This window comes from Choloepus didactylus, chromosome Y (assembly GCF_015220235.1).
Source record: "Choloepus didactylus isolate mChoDid1 chromosome Y, mChoDid1.pri, whole genome shotgun sequence".
In the NCBI taxonomy this organism is placed as follows: Eukaryota; Metazoa; Chordata; class Mammalia; order Pilosa; family Megalonychidae; genus Choloepus; species Choloepus didactylus.
Window position 1 is genome coordinate 34,657,087 of NC_051335.1, and position 17,328 is coordinate 34,674,414.

Genomic DNA, 17,328 nt, shown 5'->3' on the forward strand with positions numbered 1-17,328 from the left:
AGAAAAATGTCACCATTACTACGAAAGGGCCAAAAGCTTGACTCATACAAACTTTAGAGTCGCTGCTAGGTACATAACTGTTTAGGTATTATTTGGGGTACAACAGAAAGGAGACCTTGCAGTTCACAAACAAGGAAACTGTTAACAAGATGCAATGCTTAAAGAATTTTGAAACCACTCTAATGTGGTTTAACATAGCTAATGTTATATAGTTATACATGTTAGGTTCAACTGCTTTCTTCAATGAGTTCAGAGTGAAAGGGATCCAAGAGACTTTCAAACGACTGCCATCTCTAGAGTGACAGGGATCGAAGACACTTTCTAACAGCCGCCACCTCTTGCCGCTGCTGTTACATGAAAGGAGATATTGAACATGTGTTTAATATTTAGATGTTACACGCATTTTGACAACTAAAATATTGCAATGTTTACATTAATTCTTAGTTTTCAATTTTAAATAAATGTACTTACAGTTTCCATCAACATTTTTTTCTGCAACAAAGCCATTTCTTCTTTAAGTTCCCTTTGTGCCTCAGTAAGATGATTTTCATGATCCTTCTCCAAGTCCTCAATACCCTAAAACAGACAGAAAAAGTGTACTTCAGTTACCGAGCACCTCTTTTCATCTCAAGTTCTAAATGCATACGATTACATTTCCAAAGCAAGAACTTTAAAAGTATTCAAATGCATGTTACTTCTTCTAGATAAAACTATTCTAAATAATACCTGAAGACTACAATACCCACTAACAAAATAAGAAATGTCACATTTGGGTCAAAGATTATAGGCGGTCCAATAGTAGCACAGTACGCATGAAACAATGGTTTAATGAGTAGTTAAGGTCAAGAAGGAGGAAGAAAAGAGGAAAAAAACTGGGCATCTGAAATCAATAATCGTCACAATTTTGAAAACCTCTGATAAGCTTTCTAAACACAATGCGGTAAACCTGCCTATTATGACTAACAGTCAATATAATATGATTTCATTAGAGGGAATAAAATGATCTGTGATATGTACTTTTCAAGTTACGAAAAACACAAAGTTTTAAATCTTTACTATTCATTCAACAAATTGTGACCTAGTGCCTACTACATTAAAAAAATACTCTGTTAAGTGCTGTGGTGGGATTAAAGAAGGAAAACATTATCTCTCCTTTGTTCCAGTGAGAAAAAGAAAGATACAACCAAAAATAACACAAAAATTTACGATAGGTATGTAAATGCAACCTACTGTGGCTATAACAGACAGAGATAATTCTGATTTAGTTGGCAAAGGAATACAATTTCAATAGTTAAAGAAAAAAAGGGATCAACAGTATCTAGGGTAAGAGCATAAGCAAAAATGCAGGGATGTACTGGTAAGTCAGTTCAGAGAAGGTAATTAAACTGGAAGGGTGACAGTAAAGTAAGAATGTAGCGAATGAAGCTCAAAAGGGGGACATGTTACAGGAAGGATCTTGGCAACCTAAGACTTTACACTGGGAAGCTACTGAGAGTTTTTTCAGGAGGGAGAGATATTTTTCAGGGAGGTAATATGACAGACCTATGAAGGGCGGATTGGAGAACAGAGAAATCAGATGTGGGTTTTAATAGTCCAAAATCAAGGAATGATGAGGTCCTGAACTAGGGCAGAAGCAGGGGCAATTAAAAGAAAGAAAGAAATTAAAGAACTATCGCAGAGGTACAACACATTACCCGGCCTAGTGATGACTGGATGTGACAGGTAAGGGAGACAAAGGAGTCAAAGATAATACTCAAATTCCTCCTTAAGTGGTAACATTTAGTGATACCATATAGAAGGTGTCTTTTCTAGTGCTTTATCAAAACATCAAACTAATTAATAATTGGTTCTCAGAGAACAATGGAGCAAGCCAACAAGTTCTCTAATTGAAAACAATAAAAAAAAAAAAAAAAAAAAAAAAGTTGTCTGTGTATTATTATTTTAAAGTTCATTAAAGGGTATTTATCTTAAAACTATTTTGCTAGTTTGTTTATATCATCCTACTTAGTTTATAAGAGTAACCTTTCTCACATGTATTTGAACAAGATTATCTGAAAGAAACCCCCAACAACAAGAAAAAAAGAAGGGGTATATACAGGATCCCACTGACTTCTAAGAATAGTTACCAGAAAATAAGTATATGTCTGCATGAACATGAGGCCAACATCACTGACCACAATTTGTTAATGTGCAGACATGCCAGCAGATAATTCTCAATCCACAAATATTTAATTGTCTGCTGGCTTTCTCATTCTATGAGAGCCTGGGTCATCTCTTAGGATTCTAAGTTGACCTATAAAGACATTTATAGTCACTGTAATAATTCTATAAGCCAATCTGACATAAAACACTCATACAATACATTTGAAAATAAAAGAGAGACTGATTCATTGCTTTTGCATACCTCCTATTTAACAAACACTGGGGATACAAAGACAGGAAAAGGATGTTGAGAAATGTGTTACAGACTTACTATTTTCAACTGTGTATTTACCACCACTGTCATAAAAAGCTGAAAGGTGAGCAGAAAACTATGATTAAACTGATCAATTTTATGCATAATGTGCATATTGGTAGGTAAAGTTGCCAATTCATCATTTCCTCTTTTGAGTAACCGTTAATGAATCAAAACCATTAATGAATCCCCCTATTTAAAAATAGAGTTAGCATTTATGTTCAATCAGGAACATACAAACAAGAAAACCGTAAGGAACTGAAAATGTGTAACCAAGATTCCACCCTCACCCCCCACCCCCATAAGTTAAAAAAAAAAAAGTGAATTTTACTTCCACATACACATTTACGTTTTGTGAGAAACTACCATGTCACCAAATTCAACAGACCTTTAAGAACTGCTCATACAACTTTCTAACTGCTTTCAGTCTCTGGTTCTGAATAATTCTATATTGTTGAAAAACCTTTTGTTGCTGTCGAAACATATCCTACAAATATAAAACAAAGTTTTGATAAGAACCGGTAGTAAAATTTTAAATTTAGCAAAAGTAATTCTACATTAAGCTTAAAAGGAATAGCTAAAAAATCAACGTTGCTAATGTTTTCTGTTTTAAAACTGTTGACTAAACCTAAATAATTTTTGTTCACCACAAATATATAAAAGCAATTTAACAGTCCTATCTACCACTCACTGAGTAGGAAATTTTGTTTCTTAAGAATATTAAAAGCTTGTTTCAATTCTTGGTGATTGCAATAGCCACATATAATCCTACAAAAACGTTGCGTTCACTGCAAATAGGCAAAGACAAAACCACAGCCTTACTGAACAGTATTTAAGTAGTAAACACTCTTTCCGTACTGCAAACGTCTTAATTCTTGGTGATCTCAATATCCACAGAGATTATCTTTCCAATAACGCTGGCCTTTCAGTACCCTGACCTAACCCCTCCTCGAATGATTTGGTCTTCCCATCTACTTTAGCTGCTCAGATACACTGTCATGCTCCAGATTTTGTGATTACCAATAATTGTAAGCTCTACCAAATATTTACAAGCAAAGACTTACACAGTAGCGATCTGTCTGAACCATTTAAAATAAAATAAACTTAATTTGCATGAACTCACTTAATCGTCCAAATAAGCCTATAAGGTTCTCTAGTGTTCCCTTTCACAGATGAGGATGCCAAGGCACAAAAAGAAATAATCTGCCTTGGGTTTCACAGTTAGCAATTGATCTCACCAGAACTGGACGCCAAAGAGCACAGTCCAGAGTCCAGGCTCTTAACCGTTCTACTTTTCCATATATGTTTTCTGTATATCCCAATATTCGACCACTACCTCCTACCTTTCTAAGCTTGCTAACTTCAGTGCTATAGATTGATAAACTTTGAGGACCTAAAATCCACTGATCCTACGACTTTTCACCATCCCTTTGTGCACCCCATGCCCTCACTTTCCTCCTTCACAACTGGTCAAAAATTCTAACTGTCCCCCTTCCCCTTGCATATATATGCTGGCCCCTTTTCACTTAGTCAGGCTTGCCTGGCTAAACCCCGACCCCGGAAAATCTAACTCTCCCACCCCTCCCATGCAGACTGCTCTCACTCCAAATTCATGATCACTGTGATCACTAACCTAAACTTGGCCCTTAGTGCTGCTTGGCAAGTGTATTTCTCTTGTTCATTCACTGGCCCACCCCAAGGAATCTACCTAATACCTTCTCCTCTGTCCTTTAAAGGAAACACCTCCTGCACCCAGCTTTTCTCTTTACTGATGACCTTATGATTTCACGTCCACATGTGCTCACACACTCTGCCTTCTCCCCTGTGCTTATGGATGTACTACCCCTCCTTGCTAAGGCCAACTTCATCACCTGTCCACTAGGGTCCTTCTGTTCTCAAGAACTTTGCTTAGCAATTGCCCCTCCTCTTTCCAACTGGTAGTAAGGATGGGCCTGCAGGAATCTATCTGGATTACCATACTGAGAGGGCTAAGGATGGGGGCAGAGCCTTGATGTCACTGCATGAGCAACCTTTCTCCACCCCCACCCAGCTCATCCTGAAGCCCAACTCCCTATGGATTTCTTTGTATAAACCAATAAGAGTCCCCCTCTTTTGTACTTTTCAAAGTCATGTCACGGAACCCCATGAACATGAACCAATATCAGAAGCAAAGACCAAGGGCTTTTCTGAAAATGGCATGAGCATATGCTTTTCTGGCTTATAGTCATCAGGGCAGAAACATATAGGTAGTAATGTGAAGGGGAACCTGGCTCACTTCCATGGGCCTACTACAAGGCCAGGCTCTCCATTCTTACTTGAGACTTGGTTACAATAGATTAAGTATAAATCTAAGCCCGATACCAACATGCAGTTTTTCTTCTTGTTCCCCAGCTTTCTGCAAATCTTTATCCCACTGCTGAAACAAAGTTGAAAACTGCTGAGAATAGTCATAATTAAGATTCTTCCTGCAAAACAGAAGAGTAAACACTGTCACATTTCACAATGATATGAAAAAGTCAATGTATTCAAAACAAATATGAGTTGACATAATTCATACTATAAAAGGAGGAGAAAATAATAGCAGCTTAAATCTTTTGAGGGAAAAGGGAGAAGTCAAATGGATGACTGATTCTGACTCCAGAAGCATCTTTCTAAAGAGGCTAACAGAGCTGGTAACTCACATACTTTAAATTTTAGCTCTTGAAAACTAAGGTAGTTTTATTGTAAGTAAAAACGTTCCAGAAAAAAACTCATTTTACCTACGAGAAGACTCTCTTTTTCATTTTCTCTTACTGAACGGCATATAGGTTCTGATAGGATAAACAGATTCACTGAGGAAAGTATATCTATTTATCACATAGGATTTCCAAACAGCAATATTTTCCCTAACTTTTTCCCTGCTTTGGGACAACAAAGACTTTGAACAAAAGAACAGTGAACCCAATTTGGCTGAAATATAAAAATTCATTATCTACAATGGTTTCAAATTGCTTTACAGTAAGAAAACTCATTGTTATTAAAAAACGGAGGAAAGTTAATCGTTACTGACTGACCTCTCTCTATATATATCCTTTCATAGAAGGAGTGAGTAGAGGAACTATATGCTTGCTGAGAAATCAAGGCAAACACATTTTTCACTAAAGACTCCAATAAATAGAAAGTAACAGTACTTTTCCTTGTACCTAAGAAGTACTAAGAAGTGATACAAATGTGGTGGTCTAAACTTTACCTTTGTTCATGTTGTGCTTTCCAAACATGCTCAAATTTCTGGTTACTGGTATTCAGCGAAGCATTGGTATTCATTTCAAATCTTTTTCTCTTCGCAAGAAGAGACTTTGTAATGTCATCTATACAGAAAACAGATATTTATTAAGATACAATATTGAGATACAAGGGCAGGAGAAACAGAAGAGTCTTTTTTTTTTCAGGGGGAAATAAAGAAGGCAGAAGCATTTGTGCATACTACCGAATAGAAAGCTAACACAAGCCTAGCACAAGACATACGCTGAGAAAGACCTGTAAAGACCCTAACTGTTTATCTCAGGCTGATCAATAGGCTCAGTATAAGGTGGGTTAAGGTTTGAAGGAGAGCCTCAAAGACAGTCAATTTACACTATAGCCTTTAATAATAAAATCAAACAATCAAAACAAAGAAGAAAAAAAATTAACTAACAAAGAAAAAAAGCAAGCAAACAAACAAACAAACAAACAAACAAAAAAAAAACAAAACAAATCTCAGCAAATACTGGGGACAAGGGGGAATGTAGCTTCCAGTGATAACATATAATATTCCAATGTCCAAAATTCAATTTAAAATAAAACACGAGGCATGGAAAGACACAGGGAGAGACGGCCCATTTAATGGAACAAAATGAAGGAACAGAAACTGTCCCTGAGAGAGCCCAGGCATTGGAACTACAAATCAAAGATGCTAAGTCAACTCTCTACATAAGTTTGACAAAACAAAGGAAAACATGTCAAGGAATTAAGGGAAATTAGGAAAATGACACATTAGTAAAAGTAGCCATTCAAAAAAGAGACAGAAATTTTTAAAAAGCAAGCAAACACACATCGTGGTGCTGAGAAGTATAACACATGAAATAAAGAATTGACTATAGGAATTCAAGTGCAGATGTGAGCAGAAAGAAGACAGACTCTGCAAACCTGAAGGTAGGACAATTAGAATTACCCAATCTTAGGAGCAGAAAGATAAAATAATGGAAAAAAGTCAACAAAGCCTAAGGGACCCGTGGGGAACCAAATCAAAGAAAATCACAAGGAGGCACATTACAGTCAAACTGTCAAGCCCAAAGACAAAGAGAGAATCCTAAAATAAGGAAAAGAGAAGTGACTTGTTACGTACAAGGGATCCTGAATAATATTAAGCGGCAATCTGTCATCAGGAACCATGAAGGCCAGAAACCAGGGGGGGTGACATATTTAAAATGGGGAAAGAAAAAAAACAAACAAAAACACCTGGAACCAAGATTTCTATATTCAGACAAGAAAGAGAGATCAAAACATTTCCAGACAAGCAAAGCTGACGGCGTCTGTTACCACTACGCCTGCCCTACGAGAAATGTTAAAGGGAGGCCTACAAGAAGAAAGAGAGTATACTTGGCAGTAACTTGCAGCCATGTGAACACAAAAGGCATCCATGAGAAGGTAACTGTACAGGTAAATATAAATGCCAGTATTACTGTATTCTTGCCTTGTAACTCTATTTTTCTTACATGACCCAAAATACAAACATAGATGATAATCATAATTCCATAGAACTGACAGGCATGCAGAATATAAAGATGTAATTTGTGACATAAAGGAGGGAAGACAGGATATAGGAGCAGGACTTGTGTATGCTGCTAAAGTTAGGCTGATACCAGTACAAACAAGGCTGTTACAGATTTAGGATGTTAAATGTAAACCTCAAAATAACCATAAAGGAAATGTTTAAAATTATAGAGAGAAGGAAAAGACAAGGGAATCAAAATATTTCACTATAAAAGATAAACACAACACAAAAGAAGGCAGCAAAGGAATAAATGAGGGTCAAAAAAAGTATAAGAATTACAAAAAGCAGATGTCAAAATGGTGAAGTAAATCCTGCCGTATCAATAATTACTTTGAACGTAAATGGAGTAAACTATCCAATCAAAGGGCAGAACTTGGCAGAATGGATTTTAAAAAAGGGCATGATCCAACTACAAGCTGTTTACAAGAGATTCACATTTGGTCCAAAGACACTAACAAGTTGAAAATGGAAAGAGGGGAAAAAAGAACATTCCATGCAAACAGTAGCCCTAAAGAGAGACAGGGTGGCTAGAGAAATACAAAAAAAATTAGACTTTGTGCCAAAAACTGTTACAAGAGACAAAGAAGGACATTTCATATTGATAAGAGGGTCAATCAGTCAAGAAGATATAACAAGTCTACATATGTGTACCTAAGAGCAGAGCCCCAAAACATATGAAGCAAACATCGACAGAAGTGAAAGGAAAAAATAGGGAGTTCTACAAAAGTAGCTGGAGACATCAATACACCACTTTCAATACTGGACAGAACATCTACATGGATGACTGATAAGGAAACAGAGAATCTGAGCAACACTAGAAGCCAACCAGACCAAATATAGAAAAAATAATGTCACTGAAAAACAGCAGAATTTACCTTCTTCTCAGGGGCAGATGGATCATTCTTCAGGATAGGCCATATATATTTGGGCACAAGTTTCAAAAAACTGAAAAAAGATTGAACTCATAAGACACATCTTCTCTGACCACAGTGGAATGAAGCTAGAAGTCCAACACAGGAGAAAAACTGGAAAATTCACAAATATTTGGAAACTAAACAACACTCTTAAGAACCAATGGGCCATAGAAGAAATAAGAAAGGAAACTGGAGAATACTAAGAGACGAATGGAAATGAAAACACAGCATACCAAAACTTACACGATGCAGCAAAGGTAGCCCTCAGAGGGACATTCACAGGTGTACATGCCTGCATTAAAACAGAAGAACGCTCTCACACCAATCACCTCCCTTTAAATCTTCAGATAAAGGAGAGAAAACTAAATCTAAACTTAGCAGAAGAAAGGAAATAAAGATTAGAGTGGAGATAAATGAAATAGAGAATACGGAAGCAGTTCAGAGAATCAATGTAACCAAAACTTGGTTGTCTGAAAAGGTTAATAAAATTGACAAACTTTTAGCCACACTGACAAATGGGGGGGGGGGGCGGGGGGACAGAGAGGAAACACAAATGACCAACATCAGAAATAAAAGTGGTTGTACAGAAATGAAAAGGATTATAAGAGAATACTATGAACAACTGTATGCTGACAAATTAGATAAACTAGGTGAAATGGACAAATGGTTAAACGGACTCAGAAGAAACAGAGGATCTTAGCAGATCTATTAACAGGTAAAGAGACTGAATCAGTAATGAAACCCCTCCCAACAAAGAGAAGTTGAGGAACAGATGGCTTCACTTGTGTACTCTTCCAAAAATTCAAAGAATTAACGGCAATCGTTCTCAAACTCTCCCGAAAAATCAGGAACACTAGCTCATTCAATAAGGCCAGTTTTACCCCAACACCAAAGTCAGATAAGGATATCACATAAAAAGAAAACGACAGACCAATTTCCATTATAAATGCAGATGCAAATATCCTCGACAAAATACTGACAAACAAATCCAAGAGCATATGAAGAGGATTATATATACCATGAGTGTGTGGGATTTCCCTGGAGCTTCTTATAACACATTTCTCTCCCTAAGTCCTGAATGTCATAACATTTTTAATCCTCTAAACAACGCTTTGCTAAGAGTATGATTGCATGTCATGGGTCTCCCATCAATACTTATTTTCCAGTAGCTGCACTCTTAGGCAAATATTCTGTACTTCCAGTATCCATCCCAAGTAGTCGATTTACAAGAGAGCTCACAAACCCAGCCCTTTTCACCATCAAATAGACAAAGCTTTCAAAAATATTGCCTGAATGACTGATCCATATAGAGGAGCAAAAACTGAGTCTGCCTCTCATTATTTTAAGAGCACTGTCTTTTAACATGGCTCGTGCAACTGATACTTTGCATGGCATTTGGAAACTTAAGATTTCTGTGTTTTGGACATGATTAATATGTCTCTCACTAGCCAGCAAAGCTGTCTTTAGTTGTCTGCACCACATAGTTTATTAGTGGAAAAAATCACAACAAAGAGTTATTCTGGAGGCTTACATTTACACTACCCTCCCTCAATGAAAAGAACATTGGAAAGTCCTAGAAAATAACAAAATTGAAAAAAATACAAAATTGATGGGAAAAACCAGATGTACCACTTAGTCTGTGAACACAAAGGGAGAAGAAACATCTCCCATTCATTTCTTCTTCTATATCCCACAGTCTGTGAAGTGCGCATGTGCATTAGATAAAGGCATCATTATTACCTCCCCACTGTCAGTGCCATTCTCACTCTTCACATCAACAATTTAAACAGGTTAAGTAGGGAAATCTATGAAGATGCATCCCAATAAATACTCATGCAAAATCCTATACACGAGAACAAGTCATGAAATTACAGTCCTGTCAACCACTGAGTGACATTTCCTATTATACAAGTTACAGTGCGTAAAACAACTTTCCTTAAATACAAGTATCTCCTCAAACATACCTCCCAATTTTTCCAACATACTGTGTACTTCACCCCTGTAAAGAAATTACATTAAAAGATTTTAGTTCAGGATATGTAAAATACCACGTGTATTTTGGAAGAAGTAAGTCCTATCAAGTGTTGCATGTACAATATTTGTTACACGAGCCAAAGGAGACTTTTCTTGAAGTACTTTACCCGACAGGCAAATATTACTTTAAACACATTACCCCACTTCTTCCTCAATTGTCCGTGCAGACGGTCTTTTTTTACCATGCCTATCAGTTACTGGAGTCTTTCCTGCATTGAGAATAAACAAGGAAAACATCTGTAAGTTAACTGTGCTACTTTGCTAATTTTTAATGGAGCAGACTCTTTCATTTTGGAGTCTTTTAGGCTTTATTATTATTATTAACAACAAAAGATTTTCCAGCAGACCTAGGAATGTAGTCCTTCCCCTGCTGGTCAGAGGAAGGCAGCCCAGGACCATTTTAGAGAGACAAATTCTGCAGGTCATTGAAAGGTTAAGGTACAGTAAACCATGCATCCTACATCAGATATTTGGGAAATCACGACTGTAAAAGGCAGGAAGACATGCTACAGAAGCTTCTGTCACAAGGATCGAGTGAGAAACAAGGCGCACGTCAAGGTTTCCCAAATGTGAGGTTCTGATCGCTGTTCAAAGCGCTGTGGGTTCAACAGAAAAGGGCTGTGGGAGACCGTCTGTGCCGTGAGCGCACTATTTGCAAAGGTCTGGGGTCCACGGTACCTTTCATGCCATCCTCCTCGGCGCCACTCAGATCCCTCCTCTCTCCTCTCCTGCAGTCAGGGGCTCCTGGGACCACCTTCTCCTCCTCCGAGGGCCTCCCGGATTTCTGCAGACGCTTTCTTCCAAAAGGCGCCATGGCGGGGTGTCTGCTCACTTTGATAAGAGATCTAACCCCCCGAGTCCCAACTCACGTCGAAGTAAAGGGGTCGCGGCCACCCGGAGACATCGAGGCGGGCTTCTCGGGCTTACAGGACAGCTCCGCGCCGCCCTCACCGCCCCGCGGCCTCCCCAGGTGTCCGCGCCCTCGGGGGCTCCGCACCTCAGGCCCCAGGAGACCCGCGACTGTGCAAGACGGCGCCGAGCAGGCCCGAGGCCGCGGGGGCGAAAGGAGCGGGAACGAGCGCTGGGCACCCGCGCCCGGGATGGCGGCCGCGGCGGGGGGCGGGGGGCCACAGCCCCGACAGGGCGCCCCGCAGCCCTTCCTCCCTGCCCGGGGCGGGCCTAGGCGACCCGCGAGCAGGCCCGCCGGCGGAAGGGATGCTCCCTCACCCCCGCGCCACCGCCGCGTCCCGCGCCCGCCCGTCGGGGCGCCGCCCTTCCCCTCAGAGGCCGCTCGGCCCAGGGGAGGCCGCAGCTCACCGCCCTCCCGGCCTCGGCCGCGATTCCGCGCCGCGCGGACAGCTCCTCTCCTCAAACCCGCGAAGCTGCACCGCAGGGCCGCGGACCGCCGCGCTACCGCCGCTCCCCGCCCGTCCTCACCTGGGGCAGCCGCTTCCTCACAGCTCGATGCTCCTCTGAGGTACCTCAGGGTCCAGCCAGCCTTGCCGAAGCGGGAGCGACGCTGATTGGTGGGCGCGGCGCGCAGGCGCGAGGTGGGGCCTCGGCGGGAGCTCCACCCCCTACGGTGGCTGTCCCCTGACATGGGCCTGCCGCTTGGCGCTTGCCTTCGCAAGGTCGGGTCCTGGACCGTACCAGCCTGGCACCTTGCCAGCGCACGTGAGCGCTGTGGACCGTGGGACGAACCCGTCGCCCAACTGAGGGGTCCAGCCTTCCCAGCGGCCACAAAATGCCCTCCTGTGGAGTGGGGGCAGCACCCCCGCTCCCCTCTCCCGGCCACACGTACAACCCTTACCCTGAATGTTGCACGTAGCCCACGCCTCCTCCCATTGATTTTAAAAGCACATTTGTGTGTGTCCCGTCGCAGTGTCGCTGCATTTCCTTTGTGTCTGTACCCGGATTCTCCGTAGCATGCTGCCGCTCGCTGACGTGGCTAAGGGAATCCGTGTTGGTACCAACAGCCCCCACCCTTCCTTGGCACTGCTGTACCGTTCCATGTGGGAGGACTCCACGGTCGAGTCTTCATTTTTCATGTCCCCGGCCAGCCGTGACCTCTCTCAGTGTAGGCCCGGAGTAAACTAGGCTGCTGTGGACCGGTAACTTCTGGCATGTGTGCTGATGTCCTTCAGAGTCTACAGAAGTGGAGAGGCTGGGTCCATTATTAAGTAATGGGGACTTGTTTCGCTATTCACGCTCGCACTAGCAGATGGAGTTCCCGTTGAGATAGGTGCTCGCCATCACTCCACGGGGTCTACTTCCTAAAATCTCCAGGATGGGAAAGGATGTTTCTGTGGGACCTTCTTTTACGTTTCTGCCAGCACTAATGAGATGGGGATCTTTTTATCTGATGGGCCGTGTGCATTCCCTTTTGCTCAACAGAGCTGCTTCTCCTCTGGCCCTCTCTCCATGGCGTACCATATCTTTCTTGTGGATTTAGAGGAGTACTCGTGAGATCCCAGATATTCGTCCTCATGGCCGTGGTTTTCCCATGTCTCTTACAACTCACCTTTACGTTGAGGTCACGGTTTGTTTCCTCCATCTATCTGTTCCAGTTGGCTAATGCTCCTGTTATGCAAAATATCAGTGGTTTAGCTATTATAAAGGGGGTTTATTTGGTTAAAAAATGTTTTAAAGCCATAAAAGTGTCCAAACCAAAGTATCAACAAGATGCTAAAGAAAAGCCAATGGTGTCTGGAACACCTCTGTCTGCTGGGAAAGCACGTGGCTGGCATCTGCTGTTCCTTTGCTCCTGGGTTGCATTTCAAAAAGGCATTCTCCAAAATGTCTCTGGGGTTGTCTCTCTTAGCTTCTCCAGAGCAAACTCTGGGCTAGCACCTCTTAGCTAAGCATCTCCAAACACACTTCTGTCTGCATCTCTAAGCGTCAGCGTCAGCCAGTGCCTGGGCCTGTGTGACTCTTTTAAATGGACTTCAGTAAACTAATCAAGACCCTCTCTGAATGGGCAGGGCCAAATCTCCATGGAAACATTTAATCAAGAGGCCACACCCTAATCAAAAGGTTAATCAATCTGCCACCAAAAGATTGCGTTAAAGAATATGGCTTTTTCTAGGGAACATAATGCATCTAAAATGGCACATTCCACCCCCCTAGACCCCAAAAAGCCATTTTGTTTCCAAACACAAAATACATTCATCCCATCGCAATATCACAAAAGCTTAAATCCTTTCAGTAACAATAGGTAAGTAAAAGATCTCATGAAAATCAGCTACAAGCGTGGTCTGTCCTAAGGCAAAACTCCCCTCTAGCTGGGGACCTGTGAAACTTAGAACGAGTTATCTGCCACCGGTATGCAAAGGAGGGACAGTCATAGGATATATGTTCCCATTGCCATAAGGAGAAACTGAAAGGAAAACAGGGTTCATGGGACCAAAACAATTCCAAAAACCTGCAGGACAAACTCCATTAGATTTCAAACTCTGAGACTCATTTATAAAGCGACGTTTTTTCCTCGAGGTTTGGGAGAGTGGCTGGGCCACCCTTTCCAAGGGCCGTCCCAGCAGCCCTTTTCTCTCCAAATGCTGGGGTGAGTGCTCCAACATATCCATGCACTGGGGAGACCAACTTCTTCTCAGCCCCACCCCCCTTAAATATCGGGGTGCCACCGGACTCTGCCTCTCCGGAGCAAAGGCTCTCCCCTCTCTGAACAGTGGGGTGGCAGCCAGGCTCTCCCCAATCCCGGGGGAATGTGCTCCACCCTCTCTGGGGCCTGGGGTGGCAGCACTCCGCCTGAGCACGGAGGTGGAAGGCCCGCCCTCTGCCTCTGGGCCAAACTCACCCTTTCCAACTGCATGGGTTGCTCTGCTCTCCTTGACCGAGATTCCTTGACTCCAGACATCAATTTCCATGGTTCTGTCTTTGAAGAACTTTTTCCTTCAATTTGTTCCTTCTCCATTCCCTTCAGTCCAGACCGGCAGTGGTTCGGTTTATATAGATCTTGCAAAAAACTGGTTGCCTTGGCATGCAGCTTACAGGGGTCAAAACCTTCAGACAATAGGACTTGCCACAAATCCTTTCTGGATAACTCCATCTCCAATCCTGGCTTGTACTGAAATGGCTGTCTGGTTCCAAGTTTCATTAAATCCTCACGAGGGGCTGTAGCCTTTGGGGTTTCACTTTCTGGAAGCCCACTGTTTTCCAGGCCATCAATTTCTGGTTTCTTTGAACCAAAGAGTTCTTTTCTCAGCTTATCCCTCTTCTCTTGCATTTTACTGGAAGCTGCAAGGAGAAACCAGGCTACATCTCCTACATGTAGTTTGGAGATCTCTTCAGCTAAGTATTCCAGGTCGTTGCTTTCAACTTCTGCCTTCCATCTGACACCAGGACTCAATTTTGCCAAATTCTCTGCCACTTTAAAACAAGGATCACCTTTCTGCCAGTTGGCAATGACACATTCATCATTTCTGTTTAAGGCCTCATCAGAAGTATCTTTAGAGTTCATATTTCTAACAACAGTCTCTTCAAAACAGTCTAGGCCTTTTCTATCAAGCTCCTCACAGGTCTTCCAGAATCTTCCCCTTACCCAGTTAAAAAGTGTTTCCAACATGTTTGGTATTTGCAAATTAAGCAGCACCCCGCTTCTCTGGTACCAAAATCTGTTCCAGTTTGCTAATGCTGCTCTTATGCAAAATACCAGTTGACTTCTATAAAGGGGGTTTATTTGGTTAAAAAAGGTTCTGAGGCCATGAAAGTGTCCAAACTTAGGCATCAACAAGGGATATCCCCCCCCCCAATTATGCCACTTCTGTCATGTGTCAGAATTTCTGGATGTTCCTGAGTCCACTTCTGTAGTCTTTTCCTCAGGTAGATTTTTTATTTTTGTGCCCAAACCAGTTTTCTTCACACTACCTGTATTGAAACTTTGGGATCTGATATGGCAGGGCTCATGCATAATTTTCTTTGAGAGTAATCCTGGGTCCTTCAACTGTTGATTTTCAAAGAAATCTCAGAATAAGATTTCCACATTCCAAGAGAACAAAGCAACAGGCACCACACACATGAAAAAAAAAAAACTGTTGAAAAATGATGGGAATTTCACTGAATGTCTATTGTACCTAGTACTGAACAAACATGTGGTTATCTGTCTGATGCACACAACAGCAAAACCACGACACTGGGGTTTCAAAAGAGAAAGAGTTCATTGATATGTACGAAGCAGGAGAACAGAAGGAGTATCGGCCCAAAATCTGTCTCCCCAAGTCGAAGGAGTTCAGGGTTTTTATGGTGACTCTTGTTACCATTACAAGAGTAAGTATAAATAGGGCTGAGACTAGGCTAGAAAAACCATTACAAGGGTACCCGCAAACACGGCTGAGACTAGTTGAGTTTCAGGCATTTCAGGTATTAACTTCTGCCTATTCTACAATTTATAAGGAAGTAAACATCTATATAGTTATTCGGCAATCACAATCATTTCTTTATCCTTAATTTCTCAGTTACATACCTTTGGTTCTGGTTTGCTAAAGCGGCCATTACGCAGAATACCAGAAATGTATAGGCTTTTCTTTTTTTGGGCTTTTATAAAGGGGTTTTATTTGGTTACAAATTTACAGTTCTAAGGCCATAGAAGTATCAAAACTAACATGTTAACAAAAGGATACCTTCACTGAAGAAAGACATCCAGAACACCTGTGTCAACTGGGAAGGCATGTGGCTGGCATCTGCTGGTCCTTTGCTCTCGGGTTTTGGTTTCAAAATGGCTTTCTCAAAATTTGTCTCTGGGCTTCTGTCTCTCTTGGTTCTCTCTCTCAACTCCTGTGCATCTTTGCTTATTCTCCCACGGCGTTTCTCTCTAAGCATCTGTGGGTTCTCTCTTAGCTTCTCCAGGGAAAACTCTGGACTTCATCTGATAGCTTAGCATCTCCAAACATCTTTCTGTCTGCATCTCCAAGTGTCTGGGTGTGTTTCAGCCCCTGAGCTCTCTCTCTCTCTCTCTTTTTTTTAATGATCATCATTTTTGTTGTTTTTTTTTTTTATTCGTTTTATTGAGATATATTCATATACCATGCAGTCATACAAAACAAAGCATACATTCAATTGTTTACAGTACCATTATATAGTTGTGCATTCAGCACCAAAATTAATTTTTGAACATTTTCATTACCGCACACACAAAAATAATAAAAATAAAAATTAAAGTGAAAAAGAAAAATTAAAGTAAAAAAGAACACTGGGTGCCTTTGTCTGTTTGTTTGTTTGTTTGTCTCCTTCCCCCATTTTTCTACTCATCCATCTATAAACTAGACAAAGGGGAGTGTGGTCCATACGGCTTTCCCAATCCCATTGTCACCCCTCATAAGCTATATTTTTATACAACTGTCATCGAGATTCATCGGTTCTGGGTTGTAGTTTGATAGTTTCAGGTATCTACCACCAGCTACCCCAATTCTTTAGAACCTAAAAAGGGTTGTCTATATTGTGCATAAGAGTGCCCACCAGAGTGACCTCTCGGCCCCTTTTGGAATCTCTCTGCCACTGAAGCTTGTTTCATTTCCTTTCACATCCCCCTTTTGGTCAAGAAGATGTTCTCCATCCCACGATGCCGGGTCTACATTCCTCCCTGGGAGTCATATTCCACGTTGCCAGGGAGATTCACTCCCCTGGGTGTCTGATCCCACATGGGGGGAGGGCAGCGATTTCACCTTTCAAGTTGGCTTAGCTAGAAAGAGAGGGCCACATCTGAGCAACAAAGAGGCATTCGGGAGGAGGCTCTTAGGCACAATTATAGGCAGGCCTAGATGATGGCTTAACTTTTTAAACATATTTCTGGGCTTGGTTTCTTCCACATTTTGTATCCATTTTCATAACTGAGATAGGCTTGTATTTTGCCTTATCATTCTGGCCTTATAGGATTTGGAATCATGCTTATGCATGTGGCCCAATTCCTCACCTCCTTCAAGACTTCGCTCAAATGTCACAGCCCAGCTCAACAAGGCCTTCCCTGCCCAGAATCTTAAACACCATCATCACGAGCTTTCCACCTTATTCTTCACTTTCCCTCTTGCCCTGCCCCGCCATACCTTTCTCCAAAGAACTCATTGCTCTGTTGTGATATGCGTGGGGGCATTTACTTTGTTCTCTCCATTGCTCCACAAAGAATC

The 17,328-nt window shown here is 41.6% G+C and overlaps 1 protein-coding gene across 1 annotated transcript; it reads right to left on the minus strand.

The window, feature by feature from the left end:
- Positions 1-293: 293 nt before the first annotated feature.
- On the minus strand, positions 294-11,009 carry LOC119524092 (synaptonemal complex protein 3-like). Its single transcript, XM_037822749.1, has 8 exons — positions 10,874-11,009; positions 10,335-10,404; positions 10,126-10,160; positions 5,685-5,802; positions 4,821-4,920; positions 2,844-2,942; positions 472-576; positions 294-347 (listed from the first exon to the last, which is right to left on the minus strand). Exons 1-8 carry the CDS (start codon positions 11,007-11,009, stop codon positions 294-296), a joined length of 717 nt encoding a protein of 238 aa, XP_037678677.1.
- Between the last annotated feature and the right edge of the window lie 6,319 nt (positions 11,010-17,328).